Source organism: Pleurodeles waltl, chromosome 6, assembly GCF_031143425.1.
Source record: "Pleurodeles waltl isolate 20211129_DDA chromosome 6, aPleWal1.hap1.20221129, whole genome shotgun sequence".
Lineage (NCBI taxonomy): Eukaryota > Metazoa > Chordata > Amphibia > Caudata > Salamandridae > Pleurodeles > Pleurodeles waltl.
Genome location: NC_090445.1, coordinates 1,437,361,527 through 1,437,384,303, shown reverse-complemented (window position 1 = coordinate 1,437,384,303; position 22,777 = coordinate 1,437,361,527). Strand labels below are relative to the sequence as shown.

Below are 22,777 nucleotides of genomic sequence, written 5' to 3'. Positions count from 1 at the left end.
AAATTCTTGAGTCATCTACTAAAATTCTTGAGAAAATTGGCATCCTCCATATATTCCACCATAAATTGTTTGAAGCAGAGGGAAGGTTTGAGGAGGAATTTCTGTAAATTTATGACGATCCAAAAACCAATGCCACCTAAAACCAGGCTTTGTCCTGATAACTGACACACCTTAACTTAATAGAAATAGGCAATGTACAATTAAGTTTAATGCATGGATTTTCTGAGAAGCAAGTCTCCATCATGGAAAATAAATGTAGATTTTCATCACACAGCTGATGCGCACTATGTTGGACATTTTTAAACACTGATTACTCATTTTAGAAGGATACTCCATTGTATACACCTTTCTACTCTTCATGTAATCTGTAATTGGAGAGTAATTGGAAAAACTCTCAAATTCCTGAGGCAAAATAACCCACCTTCGTAACCCACAAGCAGTCTAAAGCATTGCAAGACCATTCAGTGGACGCCCAAGCAATGCATATCCCGAAGGAGGCAGTTGTTTAGTGATAGGTACATGGTATTGAGCAGGCCATACTACCAATTGTTCATAGCCATTGACAGATCTTGAGGCAGTTCTGAATGCCGAATAACACTTGGATTGTGTTATGCTGCTTGTCTCGGGTCATTAATCCATTTTACATATGTTTGGTTCCTGAGCTATTGTTGCAAGTGAGTGGTGTTGGACCAGTTTTGTCTTGTACTCTCTCAGGATTATTCACACATTTAGGGGAGATTTTCCCCAGCTGTGAAAAAAAAAAATTCCCAAACTGCCTAGTCCATCTCCTTTGCTCATTCGGTTTTTTCTAGTGGTCTCTCAGCCTCACCAGCATCAGGCCCTACTTTCAACTTTACGCCAAGGCCAAGATCTGCTCTGGGTGTCTTGAAGTCTATATTGTTGCTCATATGTGATCTTTAAGTGATGGTCTTTTGTACCCTGGAGAAAGAATAATTTCCCCTTGGCGCAGACCTGTACCCTCACCTTGTTTCCCAAGGCTGTGATGTGCAAAGGAAGAAAGTTTGTTGCACCGGTGGACTGGGTCTGCTGGATAATTACACTGTGGTTTTCCACATGCACCCTTTTTTGTAGGAAAAGATGAATCAGTATGATGGGTTCCTTCAAGCCTTAAAACATTATTTACAGAGGGCACTAGACTTTGTTGCAGGAATGCAGACATCTTTTCCTCATTTTATATTTGTTAGCAGTTTCTGTTCCCCCTGACAATATGAGTTAGCATTTTGTGTGAAATTAGGTGTCCTTTTAGTTCGAGACAAACAGACAGGACATGTGCCATCTATTGCAAGGCTTATTTTGGCTTATCAAGAATAAAGAGGAGCCTTGACCCCGCCTGTTGCTTACTATTAGTTGACTGTCCCTACCACAGTCATTTAACTGTTTCTGATTGTGTCCCAGCTTGTCATTCTTGTTTCTGTCCATCCAGAAGAGCATTCTCTACAGCCTCTTTTTTTGGCTGACATCACTGATTCTGCTGCTTGCTTTTCATTTGTGTGAAGCACTTGATTAGAGTGCTTGTGTTTTCGAGCCCTGGACCTCATGTACATATCCCGCCCTGCAGTCCATGTTAATCACTGTTGCCCGACTGCTTCTCCCCTCAACCTCCCTCTTGTGCTCGCTTGTGTGCTTCTCCTCTTTACTTTCCTACCCATGTCCTCCATGTTGCTTTCCCCCAACGTCTGTGTTGCTCCCGCCATTCTCCCCCTGTTGCTTTCGCATCCCTTCCATTCTTTAGTTGCTTGCGCATCCCCCTGTTTTACCATCCCCCACTCCTGTGTTCCTTCCTGTACCCCCCACCCCCCAGCATAAATAAATGCATGTTTTATTTTATTTTTAGTTGCTGATCTAACTCATTAATTACATGGATGCTTTTTTTTGCCTTTTTAATTTTGTAGGAGCCTGCATGTGTTGTGCACATGTCTACAAAATGACACACCTGGCAATGCCAAAGGCTTTTGGGGTCTTCATTCTCCTTATTCTTCAATGTTAACCATTCCATAAATTACTTCAAGTATAGGAAAAGATTTAAGACTTCAGCTTGGATGACTGGTCACCATAATGTCATACTGTTCTGTACTTTGTCATAGGTAGAACGTCTAGTAGATGATCTCTGTTGAGATGGTTTTAAAAAGGGCCTTCTCAAGCTCAACTTCTTATGCTTTCTCCTGCACTTGATGTAATTTATGCAATGCTGTGTTTCACAAATGCTGCTCAACAACACTTTTGTAAGCACAAGCTGTACTTCATGAAGTGCTCTTTCTGTTATGCATTTTCTGTAATATGGCAACTTTGTGCTACTTGTTAGCTCCTAAAACATATGTGTCTGCATAGTTGCTGGTCGCTGATCAAAAACAAGTTGTTATACACTATCCAAATGAATTCTCCTGCATCCTTGATGGTGGGATGGCTAGCCTTGGTGCTTGCAGAAATGGAGAATGCTAACTCTTAAAGGAACAAACTGCAATCGTTCAAAGATTTAGGTTTTCTTATGTGCCTTACGTTGAATGCAAAAATTAACTTAGCTCCATTTTTCTAGGCTGTTCGTGTGACCAAGCCTAAAATTCCAGAAGCCATAAGAAGAAACTTTGAGTTAATGTAAGTACACCAATAATGGCATGTGTAACTATGTTTATATTGAGCTTGGGTCTTGTGCCATATACAGCAGTAGATTGTCATGCTTGTTTGTGATATTGGAGGTACCTCAGTAAAACAGCACAACATTATTGCTGCATCGTAGTGCTTTAGGGGCTGTTTTCCCTGGTCATCATTGAAGAGACCGCTGATTAATCAAGATGAGTGTAGTCTTTGGGGATAGTAAGTCGTTTTCATAGATTTTTTAGGTCATTAAACCCTTAGACTTCAAGAATGGCAGTCTTGGCTTGAAAGGGGTTTGAGACAGGATCCATTTTATATATGAAAGGCATACCACTTATCCCTCATCCTAAATTCTCTATACCAGACACCCGCCCTGCATATTCTGCTGAGCCCAGAGGGGTCATCTCTGCCTATTCATGAGAACCTATTGTGGAGCTCCTGGGAGGAACTTCACACCTCTTTCATGCCAAGTATTAGGCTGTGAAGTTGCTGGGCAGCTAATGCAAAATAACCTCCAGTAGCTTCAGGCAGGTTGAAGGTAACCTTCTAAATGTTACATTTCTCAGATATTTTATAAAAATACAACTTTACCCTTAGGTTGGATATTTATTAAATATACAATAATTCTTTGAATGCAGTCTCCAGCTAGCACAGCTCAACAGTTACAGGTTGAAATGTAGAATCTATACTTTGATTTTTCTGTGTGCCATCTACATCGTGCCCAGTGACAATGTTATTTTGGGCCCAGTCACCAGGAACAATACATTTTCTGATGTTACACATTTTCCACTCTTAGATATTATGCACCCTACCTTGTGTGTAGCAAGGTATGCTTAGGGAGCTATTAATTTAATATTTAAAAACAGGTAAAAAGGGTGATTGTGATTTGGAAAAGTCTGTTTTCACTGCCCACAACTAGCATTTAACTTTTTATGTCATGGGTGTACTTCTGTACCGTATGCTATGATCTTATAGGTAGATTAAGTCTGCCAATCAGTATTTAATCCAGTTTCGACATATTGTAGTGGGGCAGAGCACATAACTGGTCACTCAATAGTAGTGTTCCAATAAGAGAGTGTAAGATTACCAGTAGGTGAGGCCCAAAAAAGGAAAAACTACATTTAACAACTCAAAGTGGTCACTTTGTAACACACACCTTTCACATTTCTCATCATGACAGATGATTCAAACAGGGATGGTTGCTCTAGTAAATGTGCAAAGGTCAAGAGGTCTAATAAATAAATTTTATAGCACCCACCGCAAGGCCCTGCTGGGCCAAACAAATAGCAAACAATAAGGACGTCTGAAATCTTCACTTGTAAAGGGTCAGTCCTGCAAAAGTCGTAGAAGGTCACAAATATTTCCCATAGCCTGGCATAATTTCATCTGATTGAAGGGTACGTAGCAGCAATAATGACATCACTTCATCTGGCACGTGGATGTACATTGCACAGATTTGGGTAAATGACCCTGCGTTGTTGCTGAGAGAGGAGTTAATTCCTGAATTGGAAGGCTTATCGAAGGACATATGCTCGTACACAGAAGGTCAAGATACCACACTCTTGTGGCTCAATCTGGAGCCACTAGGATGAGTTAGGCCCGGTCGGTCCTGATATTTTTCAGAATTTTTGACAGGAGAGGCAAGGGTGGGAATGCCTACAGAAGTTTCATGTTCCATTCTAGCTGGAACACATCTCCTTACAAGTGCCCTTGCAGAAACTCCAATGTGCAAATCTTTCAAGAGCAGTGAACGATCTAGCCAAGGTTTCCCCTCGCCCCCACTGCTAGAAGATGCCCTGTGCCACCTCAGGATGTAGAAGTCACTCGTGATCTTCCATAAATTGTCTGCTGTTTGTCCACTGTGGCATTTAAGGACCCTGTCCGGTGGTTCACAATTGGGAAGATGCCCTGGTGCATCAACCGCCTCTAGAGGAGCAGAACCTCCTGAGACGGCGCCCAGGACCCCACTCCTCCCTGCTTGTTGCAGTAGCACATTGTGATGATGTTGTCTGCCACCGAGTGACTAATCTTTGCCTAGTTAATGGGCACAGAGGGGCTTATCCCAGACCAGTGTTCTGCCATCACTTTCATAAACACACCAAGGGAGGCTGCAGAGGTTGAATGGGAGCAAAGCAAACTGAAAATGCTCCTGGTCTGCCTTGGACAGCTGATAATGTCTGTGAGCCTGCAAGATGGGTATATGAAAATATACATCATGCATGTCCACAGACACCATCATGAAGTCACCCAGGTCCAGAGCAGACAAGATCTGGGCCATCATGAGCATTTTGAATTAGTCTTTCCACAGGGGATATTCAAAGACCAGAAGTTCAAAACGGGCATAAGGCTCTTGTCCTCCTTTGCAGCGGGGAAATGGCTTGAGTAACAACCCTGTCTTCTTTTTGAGACTGGAGCTCTCTCAATGGAACCTTTGGAAAGAAATAGCCAAGCCTCCTGTAATAGAATGGACAGGTAGGTGCTCGTCAGAAATCTGCTCTAATATGGGAGGAATAATGGATGAGGCCCAAAGAAAAGGAAGGGCATAGCCATTTTGTATTATTTGTCAGATCGATGTGTCTGATATGACAGATCACCAACATCGGAAGAAATGTAAAATCTTGCTGCCCACCAGTTAGGCAGGCGCCAGTAAGGGAAAACTTGAGTAGTTGTTGCAGCGGAGGAAGTTGAATTGAAGAACCAACGCCTTTGCTTACCCACATGCTGCCTGTCAGACATGTGTCCTCCAAAAGGAATGGATTGACAGCTGCAGTGGTTGGGAAGGTTGCCTCTGTCTACAAGCCAATTCTCTAGAATACCTCTGCACTTTCTGAGTTGATGCAGGAAATGTTTGGCAGGGGTCTACTGCCCTTCCCCTGCTTTTTCCTGTACAAGTTGGAGCTGAGGACTCAAACAACAGTCTTACCAAAAATTGTGTCTTCATTCCGTGGTGGGTTATTCATAACCCTGCTGCGTTCTTTACACCTTCATCCCTCAAAAGAGGAGGAGAGGCTCCGTCTGCTGAACCCCCAAAGGTTATAAGCCTTCACATTGTACCAAGGACCATCAAGTGAACTATTAACTGTTTCTGGGGTACAGAAATGGAAGACTGTGCAGCAGAGGACTGTGTTGAGATTGATGGTCCTCTGCATTAAGATCTGCAACACACTGTCCAAGAAGCAGTACTGTGAAGGTATGAAGCATAATTTCATCAGGGCTAAGGCTGCTACCACTGCATTGGAGCGCAGTGGGTGTTTCCTAGACATCTGGTGAGTTGTAACGTGGGTGTCAGTGAACACATTACCTAAGAGACATGCACTGTGCATGTGTTGTCCTTTTTTGGTCTACGCCCACCCCACAGACAGTTCATCTGGAGAGGTAGCACTTTATCTGTTCTAAGGTGAGCAATCTGCTGTTAGAAGTATCTATCAACAGAGCAAGTTACTTTGCTTCAGTAACACTCTTTCCGGTGACTATTCTTATCTCACCACAGGTTTCTCACTGCCCTTCCACCTCTATGCTTTGTGGCGTGGCCTCTTTCAACATCTAAAAAGGTCCCAAATTAGTACTCAGCATGCTGGTGCCAAGAGTTGTTCACACTCTGCATCTGAGAGTGCAGAAAGGGCAAAATGCAATCAAGTGACAGTGGCACACAGAGGTTGCGCTTAAATGTAGTTCTGCCCCCTCAATTCTAGGGCATTATCGATCTGAATGAAGCTGCACGTTGCCATCTAGCAATGTGTGGAAATAATGCTGTAAAAGATTCCAGATTCAGTCTGGCTTTAGGGTGCTTTCTAAGGTAAGGAATATGTGATTAAATAGTGTCCATTAGAAAGAGGGAATTATCTCCACTAACATCAGAATTGCTGTTGTTTACTTGAGTATGCAGGATGGTGTACACTCAACTTTGTCTTGGCTGACTGCTCAATGATGTGTTTTTGTGCAATCAAAGTGGTCACAATAATTTAGAAGGGTGGGATGGATCTCATGTCTTAAAACACCCTAGGCCCAATGCTAGCTGTGGACATTTCTGCAGTTGATATTGTCTTTTTTTTCCGCACTACAGGGAGGGTGAGAAGACTAAACTCCTGATTGCCTCCCAGAGACAGAAAGTTGTGGAAAAAGAAGCTGAGACTGAGCAGAAGAGAGCCCTAATAGGTATCATTTTTTGACTGAGAATATTCTGAAGCAGGTTTTTTAGGGGCTTTGCTTAGGAAAGGCAAATTTAATAGAGCAGGCTTTGGAGTGTGACCCTTTGAAATTTAAGACAAGAAGGGGCAAGTAAGTGCTATCTTTGTGACACTGGGTGGAAAAGGGTACTGATGAATACGTTTGTATGAAGTGGAATAGATAGATCGCTGATTGGTACTTAAGTGTTAGCCGGAACAACAGTTCAGTTGTTTTATATTGTCCTGTGACGAGGAATAATAAAGAGTACTAAGGAGAAAAAGCTAATAATTTCTTTCTGGTAGCAGAACAAATGCACTTATGGTTGCTCTCCAGAAGAGTGACTATACAATACTGTCATAGTACATGAGATTAGTTAGAGTACGGATAGGGCTTGATAACGGCCTGGATATAGGCCCTCATTCCAACATTGACGGGCGGCGGAGGCCGCCCGTCAATGTTGCGCGTCAGGAATACCGCTCCGCGGTCCAGAGACCGCGGAGGGTATTCCAAGTTTTCCCCTGGGCTGGCGGGCGGCCGCCGAAAGGCCGCCCGCCAGCCCAGGGGAAAACGACCTTCCCACCATGAAGCCGGCTCGTAATCGAGCCGGCGGAGTGGGAAGGTGCGACGGGTGCTACTGCACCCGTCGCGTATTTCACTGTCTGCTATGCAGACAGTGAAATACAAGCGGGGCCCTCTTACGGGGGCCCCTGCAGTGCCCATGCCATTGGCATGGGCACTGCAGGGGCCCCCAGGGGCCCCGCGACTCCCCCTCCCGCCATCCGGTTCCCGGCGGGAGAACCGCCAGGAACTGGATGGCGGGAGGGGGAGTCGGAATCCCCAAGCCGGCGCAGCAAGCTGCGCCGGCTTGGAGGATTCCTTGGGGGCAGCGGGAAACCGGCGGGAGACCGCCGGTTTCCCTTCTCTGACCGCGGCTAAGCTGCCGCGGTCAGAATGCCCCACGGGGCACCGCCGGCCTGTCGGCGGTGCCACCGCGTCCCGCGGCCCTGGCGGAAGTAATCCGCCAGGGTCGTAATGACCACCATAGTCTTGCAGCACTACTTTGTGCTCTTTTTTAATGTCTCCATTCCCTCCACCCATTTCGTACACCATGGTGGTAGCTGCTAATAGTTTTGTAAATGCTACACATTTTTTCACATATGCAGTTAAAGCTATTGGCATTATTTTTTTTTAAAAGCCCATCGCTATACAAAATGCACACAGCACTCATTAACAACCTAGTGTGCCAAAAATACAAAACAACCTTGTATATTTCCAAAAGTTTATTTTGCCAAATATAGCGCCTAAAAGCGGGGATTTGACCACCTTCAGCACATTAGACTTGCAAGGGAAATCTTCTCATCTCTCAAAGGGTATAAGAACAGTCTTGGGCAAATGCACTTATGGTTCCTCTCCAGAAGAGTGACTATACAATACTGTCATAGTAGTTCTCAGCGTGTGTAACATCAAAACTACATGACATTGACCCTGAGGTGTTGTCTTCTGCAGATGACATCTACTTGACAGATGACCTGGTCACACACCTAAGAAAGGTGGACTGTATTGTGGTGGGTTTCACTGAAATAACCTACAAATTTAATTTCAAGAAAACAAAAATTGCCTTTCTAAGTGTCCTGTTTTTGGGATGCAAGCTGTCAGGTGAAGGAAAGAGCCGGGCGCCCTATTTTCTAGAGAAGTGTGCGCAGTTACAACCACTAAACGCCACTAAACACTATCAAGATGCTACAATCATTGTTGGGTTTTTTCAATTTTGACAGAACTTACATTCCAGATTATGCAGAACGCATAAAACCGCTTTGACTTGATATGTTTAGACTTTTCAAGTAAATATTGGACGGTTGAACACACTGGCATTCTCAGAGCATTGCAGCGGGACATGCTTGAAGCAGAACTGTAAGGAAATGCCTCCTTGGCATGGTTACCCCCTGACTTTTTGCCTTTGCTGATGGCATGTTTTGAATTGAAAGTGTGCTGAGGCCTGCTAACCAGGCCCCAGCACCAGTGTTCTTTCCCTAAACCTGTACTTTTGTTTTCACAATTGGCACACCCTGGCATCCAGGTAAGTCCCTTGTAACTGGTACCCCTGGTACCAAGGGCCCTGATGCCAGGGAAGGTCTCTAAGGGCTGCAGCATATCTTATGCCACCCTGGGGACCCCTCACTCAGCACAGACACACTGCTTGCCAGCTTGTGTGTGCTGGTGAGGACAAAACAAGTAAGTCGACATGGCACTCCCCTCAGGGTGCCATGCCAACCTCACACTGCCTATGCAGTATAGATAAGTCACCCCTCTAGCAGGCCTTACAGCCCTAAGGCAGGGTGCACTATACCATAGGTGAGGGCACCAGTGCATGAGCACTGTGCCCCTACAGTGTCTAAGCCAAACCTTAGACATTGTAAGTGCATGGTAGCCATAAGAGTATATGGTCTGGGAGTCTGTCAAACACGAACTCCACAGCACCATAATGGCTACACTGAAAACTGGGAAGTTTGGTATCAAACTTCTCAGCACAATAAATGCACACTGATGCCAGTGTACATTTTATTGTAAAATACACCCAGAGGGCACCTTAGAGGTGCCCCCTGAAACCTTAACCAACTACCTGTGTAGGCTGACTGGTTTTAGCAGCCTGCCACACTCGAGACATGTTGCTGGTCACATGGGGAGAGTGCCTTTGCTACTCTGTGGCTAGTAACAAAGCCTGCACTGGGTGGAGATGCTATCACCTCCCACAGGCAGGAGCTGTAACACCTGGCGGTGAGCCTCAAAGGCTCACCCCCTTTGTTCCAGCAACACAGGGCATTCCAGCTAGTGGAGTTGCCCGCCCCCTCCGGCCACGGCCCCACTTTTGGCGGCAAGGCCGGAGGAGATAATGAGAAAAACAAGGAGGAGTCACTGGCCAGTCAAGACAGCCCCTAAGGCAACCTGAGCTGAAGTGACTCTGACTTTTAGGAATCCTCCATCTTGCAGATGGAGGACACCCCAATAGGGATAGGAATGTGACCCCCTCCCCTTGGGAGGAGGCACAAAGAGGGTGTAGCCACCCTCAGGGCTTGTAGCCATTGGCTACTGCCCTCCCTGACCTAAACACCCCCCTAAATTCTGTATTTAGGGGCTCCCCTGAACCTAGGAAATCAGATTCCTGCAGCTTAAGAAGAAGAGGACTGCTGAGCTGAAAAACCCTGCAGAGAAGACAGAGACACCAACTGCTTTGGCCCCAGCCCTACCGGCCTGTCTCCCCCCCTTCGGAAGAAAACTGCTCCAGCGACGCTTTCCCCAGGACCAGCGACCTCTGAATCCTCAGAGGACTGCCCTGCTCTAAAAAGACCAAGAAACTCCTGAGAACAGCGGCCCTGTTCAACAAAGACTTCAACTTTGTTTCCAGAGGAGCAGCTTTAAAGACCCCTGCAATCCCCGCCAGAAGCGTAAGACTTGCAACACTGCACCCGGCGACCCCGACTCGACTGGTGAAGAAACAACGCTACAGGGAGGACCCCCAGGCGACTCCAAGACTGTGAGTAACCAAAGTTGTTCCCCCTGAGCCCCCACAGCGACGCCTGCAGAGGGAATCCCGAGGCTCCCCCTGACCGCGACTGTCTGAATCCAAAATCCCGACGCCTGGAAAAGACCCTGCACCCGCAGCCCCCAGGACCTGAAGGATCGGAACTCCAGTGCAGGAGTGACCCCCAGGAGGCCCTCTCCCTTGCCCAGGTGGTGGCTACCCCGAGGAGCCCCCCCCTTGCCTGCCTGCATCGCTGAAGAGACCCCTTGGTCTCTCATTGAAACATATTGAAAACCCGACGCTTGTTTGCACACTGCACCCGGCCGCCCCCGCGCTTCTGAGGGTGTACTTTTTGTGTGGACTTGAGTCCCCCCCGGTGCCCTACAAAACCCCCCTGGTCTGCCCTCCGAAGACGCGGGTACTTACCTGCTGGCAGACTGGAACCGGGGCACCCCCTTCTCCATTGAAGCCTATGCGTTTTGGGCACCACTTTGAACTCTGCACCTGACCGGCCCTGAGCTGCTGGTGTGGTGACTTTGGGGTTGCTCTGAACCCTCAACGGTGGGCTACCTTGGACCCCAATTTGAACCCCGTAGGTGGTTTACTTACCTGCAAGAACTAACAATAACTTACCTCCCCTAGGAACTGTGAAAATTGCACTGTCCACTTTTGAAATAGCTATATGTGTTTTATGTAAAAAGTATATATGCTATTGTGATTATTCAAAGTTCCTAAAGTACTTACCTGCAATACCTTTCAAATGAGATATTACATGTAGAATTTGAACCTGTGGTTCTTAAAATAAACTAAGAAAATATATTTTTCTATAACAAAACCTATTGGCCTGGAATTGTCTCTGAGTGTATGTTCCTCATTTATTGCCTGTGTGTATGTACAACAAATGCTTAACACTACTCCTTTGATAAGCCTACTGCTCGACCACGCTACCACAAAATAGAGCATTAGTATTATCTCTTTTTGCCACTATGTTACCTCTAAGGGGAACCCTTGGACTCTGTGCATACTATTCCTTACTTTGAAATAGTGCATACAGAGCCAACTTCCTACAAGAACACTTACACATCTGATAACAAAACAAACTTGGTCATCAGAGTATTTGCTGGTGCTGTTGGGTTTAACTATATAGCATTCGATGAAGGTGATACCGTCCCTATAGTATACAAATCACATCTGTATTCAACAGCTGAGCAACGCTTTACGACTGCTAGACAGATGGCTGTCATAAAAGAGAGACCTCTAGCCTAGGGTAAATGCATTGTTGTTGTGACCCCAATACCAGACTTAGAGTCTGTAACAAAAGCCAGCGTTCCAAATGCAAAAGCACTACATCCATGTTGGATCCAATTGGCCACCTCTCTGACTGCCACTGATGTTGCTTATATTTTTGATCCAAAACGTCAGACACAAGAGTTCCTTCAATATGAACTTGAATACCCAACAACTACAAACATTTTGCCTCTTGATCAGTATCAAATGATAATATATATATATACTGATGGTTCAGCACAACCAGCAGTTGGCACCAAACATCTGTACTCCACCACTTGCGCGGTGTGACCGGATTCATGAGGGGTGACAAGTTCTACCTACAGAACACATACACACCGACCTTAGGGGACTGCACCCCACAATCGACAGAGCTTAAGGGTCTTTTAGTAGCAATGGAACATTGGCTCCTGACCTTCTGACACTCGTGTGCGACTTGTACTATTGTTTCTAGTCTTTTAATGACTACCTGGATAACGGGCACCAGAATGTGTTCAGAGATTTAAAAGGGAACATCATCAAACACAGACTCTTGTGAGAGAAAGGATAGCAGACCTAAAGGAGAATCAACCAAATATCCATGTAGTACATACAATGGGCCATAAACATGTAGGAATGTTGCAGGAACCAACTTGGCTAATGAAGCAGACAATTCAGCAGTAGCCACGGCTTCTGTTGCTGCAATTACTCGTTGGAAGACAAGGTTGGATGATGAGACACTGGCTGCTGTGAAAACTTCAGCAAGGCCTTGCCAAAAGCATATCCCACCAAATATTCCTACAGTCTCAGTGCCCAAAGTGATTAATTTGCAAAAATACTAGGGGTGAGTGATCGTGTGATTACAACCAAGACCAAAGATTAGACCTAATAAAAGTAGTGCATGAAGGGGATGCTTCTGCCCATGCAGGTGTGGCGGCTAAAATTACTTTATTGCAAAAACACTATTGGTGGCCATGTCTATAGAAACAGGCCAAACAGTATGTCCTTTGTTATGACATCTGTCAACAAATAAAAGAATCCACCAGAAAACGCCCACTGGAGACACCACTCCTAATCTCCAACAAATCATTACAATGTGTGTACCTGGACCATTGTAGTCCCCTAACACCTGATTATATGTACAAATACATCTTAGTCGCTGTTGATTCTTGCTTCAGATTTCTAGGGGTATGGCCACAGCGATCAGCTGATGCTCGAACTGTTATTAAAGATTTTAATTTCTTCATGAGGACATATGCGGTTGCTGCTTTCCATTCAGACCAGGGCCCTGCCTTTGCCTCTAGGACACCATGGCACCAATGGGGGTGAATCTTCATTTCTCATCTCCATATCATCCCAAGGGAAACACTGTTGTGGAGTGGAAGACCCAAGACTTAAAGCAGTTCTTAACAGCTAGAGTATTAGGTTTAGGCGTAGTTGGCTTAACTACCTGTATGTAGTCCAGAGAGCACTAAATAATCTGCCCAGAAGGTCCTTGGGAGTGCACCCCCCCATATGAGGTTCTATTTGGCATACCTATGTAGGTCCCAGATCTTGATGGCCCTGGGGCAGTGGTGGCGGACACACCTTTTGACATAAATGAACATGTGACTGTCTTACAGGAGTTATAACAGGTCCGTAATGACAACTCATCTGCATATGCTGCCACCTTGGCAATGAGGGATTCACCATCATTGTCTACCGGCTGGATTTCAAAAGGTCGGGATCTAGTGCATATAAAGATTGCAGTTAAAAAGGAATTTGGCCCTGCATATGGAGCACCGGTTCCAGTCCTTGGAATACACGGTACGAAAACTGTTAGCTTACCAACACTGCCTGGTTACAAATAAAACCACTTTGTTCCAATTGACAATGTCAAGCTACATCATGTGGCCAGTCCTACACAGTAGACCATGAGAAACCCTGAACAGTTCCCAAACCCCTCTCACTGCCAGTCAGGATGTGCCTCTTCAAAATGTAATCAACAGTGATGATACTCCCCCGTGCTTGGGGAGGGTGGAAAATGAGCTTTTATTAGTACCAGTCTCTACATCTTTGACAAGAAATATCCAAAGTTCGGAGCAGTATTACTCAAATTTAACACAAACGGATGGAATTGTTTACTACGAACCACAAAGGGACATATCTGCCAGTTCTCTTCCTCTGACACTGGCTCCAGTGTTTGCACAAACTGCTTCTGGATATTTTGCCGAAATCAATGATTCTTTTTCAAATTATTCGGCATCTTCAATCGTACCTGTATCAAGGGCACATAAGCTAGTCAGTTGGCTTTATCTGATTCGTCCATTGAGTTATCTATGGGTACTGTTAACTTGTTCGTACCTTCCTCCTATGGATTGGTTTTGTCATTGTTTTCTTTTTACTTCTACATTGTCATTATCTTCCTGAACGCTATGCTGTTGAACTGGTGGATGAGGTTTTGAAGCCTCACCTGTCCTCACATAAGGTCCGCAGAGACTTGTCCCTAGTGAACATTTCAGCTATACCACTTTCTGATGGGATTGTTTGGGATAAAGTATCATTTGATATATTTGGGCTGATGGAAATGATTCAAATTCCAAATATATTTAAAGTTTCTATGAATTATTATACAATTACACCTGGGGTGATATACAGTGATTGGGATGTGAAAACAGTTAATTCTATACTTTCAGAACCTGAATACTCTATATGCAGAGGTCTTCAAACTGGGGGGCCTCAAGTGATCCGGGGGGGGGGCAGACTCTGGCCACAAGCAGCATCATACAGATAAGAGGCCTTTGTTTTAAGCAGAAGCATGTTATTTCATTTTTAAAAATGTAACATTACTTAACTGCAATGTTTATATAGGTCCAGGCATATTTAAACAGTGCCATCTTTGTAAAATAATTGTGAAAAATTCTGAGGGGGGCCCAATGATTTTATTTTTCAACTGGGGGGGGGGGGGCGGCATTAAGAAGTTTGGAGACCACTGCTATAGTGTGTTTGAAAGTGAAGATGTTTATCAAACAAAAGCAAATTATGGGGAAATGTTCTGTTTCCATCATTACGGAGACAACTTTATTCATAAAGCCAGCACCCCGTGAAATGTTTGCAATTACACATAATGGGAACACTGTCCAACCCCACCAGTAGGGAGTTCTAAAACTTACATAGAAAAGTTTGCATATATTTCAGGGCATGATGTTATGAATGCTGACTCTTAATATTTCGAATTACCTCCTATGAAATTGCAGAATGTCTTGTTAACGGATACCAGATTGATACTGTACAACAAGCAATTTGTTTAGACTTAGCAAAAATTAAGGAATTCAAATGAGGCCAGTATTCCGTCACCAACTAAATTTGACACATGGCAAAAGATTTCAAATGTCACTTAAGAGCAGCTCAAAATTTAACTTTTAATTTGACAATTTCAGGTCCAAACGGGTGGATATTGTGGCCAGTGGACACAAATGGTTGCCATGTGCATTTTGTAATCTCCACAGGGGGTTTTAGAGCCAGCCGACTTGACCCTCGTTCCATATCATCACAACAATCAGATATCATCACATATATTGTGGGCAAACTATGTCAACTATTGTTGGAATCCTCCACATCAACATCCATTAAAGAACACCTTAGTCTTGTGTCAGAAAACACAGACTTGCAAGGTCCTAGAAAACCATGCACAAAGCACTTCTTTAATGCAATATAAAACTAAATTTGTAAACGTTTGCAAAAAGAAGCCGCCGCCTAGTTGAGGCAAATAGATCAGGAAAATTTGCAGAAGGCTCTAGCTGTTGTAGATAATGGAATGACAACCTTGTCCAATGGCATATACAAAATTAACAATGTTTCATCTGCAATTGACATCATGCAAAATGACATGTCATTTTTACAACCTGGACAGAGTCAGCATAGGTCCATTATGCAGTTAGGTTGGACATAATATATTCTGAAAAGTGGTCACTTGCTCTGGCAATACATCAGCTCCAGGGTATTGTTAGCCGCATTTCATTTGATGCGACAGCAACAAACAATGGCCAAGAAAGAAGCAACGTACATTCTGTTAAACATCAAAAAGTTAGAAAAGCTGAGTTTCACTGTGGCGGAATCCTCCTATTTCAACACTTCAGTTCATCTTGTGTTTAAAGTACATTCCTGTATGCCGATTTGAAAAGCTAGGAGATAGTTACATCCATGAGGTGCTGAAGCTACCTTTTACTCACAATCTTTCAATGGCATGAAAGAGGTCTTTCTTAGCGGTAGTGAATGCAAGACTTCTGTAAGTCATTCAATGATTTGTAAACAGCTGTCCTTTTTCAGAACATGTAATGTGAATTTAGCTTGTTTTCTGAATCCTGTCCCTTTGATTCGTCCGGTGTTCCAGGTGCTCTCAAACGAGAGTTACGTGATGCTGAATGAAATCAGCTGTTGTGGAATGTGAGCAGGAATTGCCTATGTAGTTTTGGTCTCCCAAATTGTTACATGTTGCGGAAATGCCCCCCCCGTGTGAGATAAAAGTAGCAGAAAGCTGGCCTCCTATTGCTATTTCAAATGTAAATTTTGACAAGCTGAGCTGACTAAAAGCTCTTTTCTTTCAGAAACACATGGTGCTTACATCTGCCCGCCAGACCTGTGCCCACCAAGGCCATCCCTTTTAAGTACAACTTTTCCAAGACATTGCAGTGTACTCATAGGTCGCATTTTTAATGCCTCTAACACTGCTGGGATTATACACTTCTTTAAGGTGTTGTTTCTGGTTTTGTCAGCACCTTTTTCCCTATGTTTGACATACCTTCAGCCATACACTGTATTTGCTCGAGTGTCTTTGGGGGGACTCCTGTCACTTTGGCATTCATGGGTGGCATTTTGCTGCTGTTATTTTTTCTTCACAATGGCTGCCCCATCTCAACAAGGAGGACTAATGGCACTGCCACAAGCCCCAACTGTGTCGCGAACGCATGATACAGTATTTCGGAACACCACTCCTGAAAGAACTGGAGTCCAACTGGTCTTTGTCATTCAGACCATTTCTGAATTGTGTGGAAACCCAAATTTCAGTGTTATGGTGCCCATTCAAACTTGCACTTGGAAGTCTTACCATGCAGCGCATACCTTCTTTGGATGCTGGTCTGTTGGTGTTCTCGATGAGTATTCATTACTAGACATCCACATTGAGATTGCGATTGCTACAGGAAGTTTGCTATGAGCTGCCATTTGTGGATCAGGTGGTTCTTGGTGCTACAAACTTGGTACTGCACTGGATGCTGTCTCCATGGCCAGAGCTATGGTTGAGGCAACGGAACGTGAGTGTTCCCTTGCTTTTCTTCTGCCAAAGTAGGGTCTTTTCTGGATTCAATAACAATTGATGACATTGGGGATTTTATAAAACACCATGATTATTGTTGGTGTGCTGACATTTAGCCCCAATTGAGGTTTCAATTTTGCAAATTTTTTTATTTACCTTTTATCATTTGGCTTCTATTTTGGTCTGTTTTGCTTGTCAATATAGACATATCGCTTCATTCACTATATTTTTGATTGCTTTTGGTAATTAATGTAGATTAGGTGATTCTCTTCCAGGGGATCCTCATCAATAGTCATAAACATTGAATATTCCCGCCCTTGTGCGGGGACCCCGGAGCATATATATATAAAATACATACATATTATCATGTGTAAAACAGCAATGCAGGCTATTATCATAAATAGGCTAAAATGCTTTATTTCTATGTAAGTTTTTTTTTTTTTTTTTTTTTTTTTTTTTAATATTATAAAATCACAATAGATTATAAATATCTACCTAAGCCCCAAAAACTGGACTTAGGGAAGTAAATAGCAGAGAAAAATAGAAAAAACCACATTGAAAAACAATGAAGCATTCTTAGCCAATAGGCTGCATGCAGGTTAACACAGGAGAACCATAAAAACTTTGGCACCGTGCCTTTAAGACCCTGAGCACCTCCAGTATCCCACCATGCCTCAGGGGTGAAGGGAAGGTGACAGTTGGTTCACAGTTAGGTCAGTTCTTTTTTCCGGCTTCTTCTGAGAGGATCCTGGAGCATTGAGCTCTCAGTTTTTCTGAGTTTTTCTTCAGAAAAATCCCTAAAAATAGTGTTTTTCCTGTTTACTCGACAGATAACATCTTTTGTCTGAGTTTGGCAGTCTTTTCTGACAGAAAATGCCATCTCTTTTTGTAAAATGTCCTTCTTGTGGGAAGAAGAAAGCCCAGTCAGACCCACACTCTCTGTGTATTGTCTGCCTGCCACAGAGTCACTGTCCTGACACCTGCAATTATTGTAAGAAGATGTCAAGGAGGACTCTCAAAGACAGAGAGAAAATCAGGCTGCATGGGCTTCAGGAGAGGAAAAAGTCAGCATCTTCTTCACTTCCCAGGCCTCCAACAGAAGGAATGGCCAGATCGACGTCGACAGGTAGGATTGTGCCTGTTTGTTCTCCATCGACGTCATCGTTGCCACCGTCTCACTGGCATAGATCGCCGTCGACGGTGACCAGACCGACGTCGAGGGACAAAGCGTCGAAGCATGGACAGCACAGGGGTACATCTCCGTCGACGGCAGGCCGCCGTTCGGCGTCGAGCCATCTCCGGCGCTCCCGTTCGCCGTCGAGAACGTCTCGCCCCTTGGCATCGAAGGACAAGACGCCAAAATCACCACGACGGCATGAACATCCGCCGTCGGCCACTCGCCACTCAACGTCGAGACACACGACGGCGAGTAGGTCCAGATCCCGCGATTGACGCTCGGCGTCGAGACATTCAACGTCAAGGCTTTCGACATCAAGACCTTCGACGTCGAGAACAGCCGAGCCATCGCACCTTTCGACGTCGAGGATGCAATCGACGTCGACACAACCTTCAGCTGTGTCACAGGCAGTAGAGCCAGCGGATAAAGCTCCCTCACCGGTGGTCTCTATACGGAGTGCATCATCCCATTCCAGAGCGGGCTCATCGGGGCATGTTTCTCCCATCACCCTATCACCTAGATGGTTAGAGAGCCTGAATAGACCGGCAGCATCCCCGGATTCCCAATACTCTAGGATGTATTCTCCTACTGCCTCATTACCTAGAACGCCATCGCCTACAGCTAGAGCAGGACGGGCTCGTTCTGCTCCTCGTCAGCCGACCACAAGACCTGCACACTCTGCTACAGCTTCTCGTAGCAGGTCTCGTTCCCGAAGGAGAACCAGGTCGCGAACACCACACAGAAGATCACCCTCTTGGTCTTCTTCAGGATCGTCTGTTGGGCGCTACTCCCCCACACTGACAGATTCTCCACCTGCTAGGATCTCACCGGTGGATGATATCACCACTTTTAATGAGGTTCTTTTAAGGGGAGCGCAGAAACTAAATATTGAGGTACCGGAGCCGGCCACCTCATCCTCAGTTATCTTTGAGACTCTACAACACAGATCAGTCTCGAGAAAACTGCTGCCACTAGTACCGGGTTTGCTGCAACCTACTATGGACACCTTTCTGACTCCAGCCACTCTCAAGTCTGCCCCGGCTAGGATTCAAAAGAAGTACAAAGCTCCGGAGCAAGATCCTTTATTCCTGCGGAAGGATCCGCCACCGGACTCTGTTATCTTAGCCGCAGCCAGAAAAACACACTCTGTGGCATCATCTTCCACAGTCCCCCCGGATAAGGAGAGCAGACACCTAGACTCCCTGGGGAGAAAGATGTGCGGTACGGCGGCATCTGCTATGAAGGTCTCCAGCGCCTCAGCACTTCTGGGCAGATATGACCGCTCTCTGTGGGACTCACTCCACAGATTTACAGAGAAGTTGCCCAGGGAAGATAGACAGGACTTCCAGGAAATCTTGCAGGAAGGGGGCCTAGTATCTAACCAGGTCATCAGCGCGGCGGCGGACGGGGCGGATTTGGCTGCGCATGGGTATGCGCACGGAATCTGCGCTAGGAGGTCTTCCTGGCTACGGCTCACTGGTCTGAAACAGGAAGCACAACAACGTATTTTAAACCTCCCATTCAGCGGGAATTCGTTGTTCGGTACCCACGCGGATGAAGAGATGACCCGAATGAAAACAGAGGTGGACACTATGAGGGCAGTGGGCCTGGAACGTAAGAAAGACTTCAGGCGGAGGTACAGGCCGTACGACAGACGCCCATTCCAGCAGAGGGTTCAAACCCCTCACTGGTCTCAGAGGCCACAGCAACGACAGGGACGTCCCCTGTTTCAGGCGCGTAGACCCACAAGAGACCGAGGGGCAAGTAGACCTCAACAGTCTACAGCAAAGACACCAACAAAGCAATGAAGCATTGCTTCCCTCAGCACTGTGCACCACTCCGGTGGGGGGAAGTATTACGCATCATCTTCACGAGTGGCACTCCATCACAAAAGACAAATGGGTGCTCAATATTGTCGAACATGGCTATTCTCTCCTTTTCAAAAAACCTCCTCCACACTTGCCACCAGCAAGATGTTTTCCTTCTCATCTCAGCCTGCTACGCAAGGAAGTTCTTGCACTCCTACAAAAGAAAGCTGTAGAAAAGGTTCCACCGGCACAAAGAGGAAAAGGGGTGTACTCCCGTTACTTTCTGGTGGCGAAAAAGGGTCAACAGGGCATCTTCAGGCCAATTCTGGACTTACGGCTCCTGAACAAGTACATAAGAAAACAGAAGTTCAGGATGCTAGCCCTTCACCAGATTGTTCCGCAACTGCATCAGGGAGACTGGATGTGCTCCATCGACCTACAGGATGCATATTTTCACATCCCAAGAGCATCCAAACATCGGAAATTCTTACGTTTCCAAATAGCGTCACAGCACTACCAATTCAGAGTCCTACCATTCGGCCTGAAGTCTGCACCCAGAGTCTTTCAAAATGTGTAGCAGTGGTAGCGGCACATCTTCGAAGACAAAAAATATTCGTCTACCCCTACCTGGACGACTGCCTATTGAAGGCTTCCTCTCCGGATCAGGCGAGAAAACATCGAGACATTGTACTAAGAACTTTCGAGTCTCTAGGTCTTCAAATCAACCACAACAAGTCAACCTTGATTCCAACACAAAACCTCCACTACCTGGGAGCTATACTAAACACAGAGCTCCAAAGAGTGTATCCTTCAGAGGAACGACTTTTATCGATCCACAGGAAGTGTCAACAACTATTAAAAGCCGATGCACCTACTGCTCGTCAGGTGACATCGCTTCTGGGCTCCATGGCTTCATGCATCTTCATTGTCCCGAACGCCAGGCTACACATGAGGCCCCTTCAGGAGGCATTAGAGAACAACTGGAGCCAAAAGACGGGTCGCTGGGAGGACAGAGTACGACTACCAGCAGTGGCTTTTCAATCACTACAATGGTGGATGCACAGACCTCACCTGTCGATAGGTTCTCCGTTTCACCAGACAATTCCAGCCGACACTCTGGTAACGGATGCGTCTCTTCAGGGTTGGGGTGCTCATCTGGGTTCCTTCCAAGCTCAGGGTCTGTGGTCCGACAAGGAAAAGAACTATCACATAAATCTACTGGAGCTCAGAGCGGTCCATCTGGCTCTCAAATCTTTCTCTCCATTGGTTCATGGGAAATCTCTCCTAATTCAGACAGACAATACAACCACAATGTATTATCTGAACAAACAGGGGGGAACAAGATCACTACCTCTATCTCGAGAGTCCCAAACGATATGGCATTGGCTCCTGGCCAGGGGAATGTCTATCACAGCGGTACACCTGCCAGGTCAGCAAAACGTAGAGGCAGATTTCCTGAGCAGACATCTAGAAGACGCGCACAACTGGGTCCTACACGTCGAAGTCGTCGAGGACATCTTCGGTCAATGGGGTCGACCCCAGTTGGATCTCTTTGCAGACGAAGTAAACAAGAAATGCCCAGACTTCGCATCCAGGTTCTGCCGTCCGGGATCTCAAGGGAATGCCCTGTTGATCAACTGGTCAGGGATATTTCTCTACGCCTTTCCACCGATTCCCCTCATACCGGCAGTAATCAACAAACTTTACAACTCCAGAACCAGAATGATTCTGATAGCACCACAATGGCCCGCCAATTCTGGTACACGGATCTACTCAACTTATCGGAAAAACCTCACAGGAGGTTGCCGTGCAGACCGGATCTTCTGAGCAGAATGGAAGGCAGAATCCTACATCCCAACCTTCCCTCTCTGAGCTTGACAGCATGGCTCCTGAATTCCTGCAGTATGGGCACCTAGGGCTCTCACAAGAGTGCATGAACATCTTGAAAGAGTCAAAACGACCTTCCACGCGGCGTTCTTACGCTTTTAAGTGGAAGAGATTTTACATCTGGTGCTCTCAACAAGGTATAAATCCCATACGAGCTCAGGAGGATGTCATACTGTCCTATTTGCTTCATCTGGCGAAGTCTGGTCTGCAGGTATCATCTATTAAGGTACATTTGTCTGCAATTACAGCTTATCGTAAGTCGCCTTCTCAGGAATCCTTCTTTACGATACCTGTAGTCAAGGATTTCTTAGAAGGCTTGAAAAAGGTTTTTCCTCCCATTCGGAGACCTTCTCCTCCATGGGAACTGAATGTAGTCCTGTCAAAACTTATGGGCCCTCCCTTTGAACCTAGGCCTCTTTACAGCACCTTACGTGGAAGACGGCTTTTTTGGTGGCCATTACTTCAGCGAGGAGGGTCAGCGAAATTCAGGCTCTGTCTTGCAGAGAACCGTACACGTTTTTTCACGATAATAGAGTGGTTCTGCGAACTCACCCATCTTTCCTTCCGAAGGTGGTGTCCGAATTCCATATCAATCAGACTATATTTTTACCGACTTTCTTTCCCAATCCAGAGACTCCGGCTGAGAAAGCATTGCATTCTTTAGACTTGAAAAGAGTGCTGAAATTCTATTTGGACAAAACAAAACCGATTAGACATTCTAACCATTTGTTTCTGAATTATGGTCATTTAAGAACAGGAGAGGCAGCGTCTAAACGAACGATATCGAGATGGATTGTGTCTTGTATTGTTAACACTTACCAGCTGGCTAATAAACAATTACTGGCTAGGCCAAAAGCGCATTCCACAAGGGGAAAAGCGGCTACTGCTGCCCTCCTTAACAATGTACCAATTTCCGAGATTTGTAAGGCTGCTACATGGAAGTCTGTGCATACCTTAGCTAAGCATTACTGTTTAGACTCGGATGCAAGAGCGGATGCCCAGGTGGGGCAGGCCTCTCTTAGAAATCTATTTGCATGAATATGTAT

At 45.5% G+C, this 22,777-nt stretch overlaps 1 protein-coding gene across 1 annotated transcript in view; it reads left to right on the top strand.

The window, feature by feature from the left end:
- ERLIN1 (ER lipid raft associated 1) overlaps positions 1-22,777 on the top strand; it is a 215,293-nt gene that overhangs the window by 115,650 nt on the left and 76,866 nt on the right. Inside the window, exons 8-9 of the mRNA XM_069240832.1 lie at positions 2,555-2,613; positions 6,677-6,768. Of these exons, the coding sequence (XP_069096933.1) occupies positions 2,555-2,613; positions 6,677-6,768 (151 nt within the window). The remainder of the gene's footprint in view (positions 1-2,554; positions 2,614-6,676; positions 6,769-22,777) is intronic.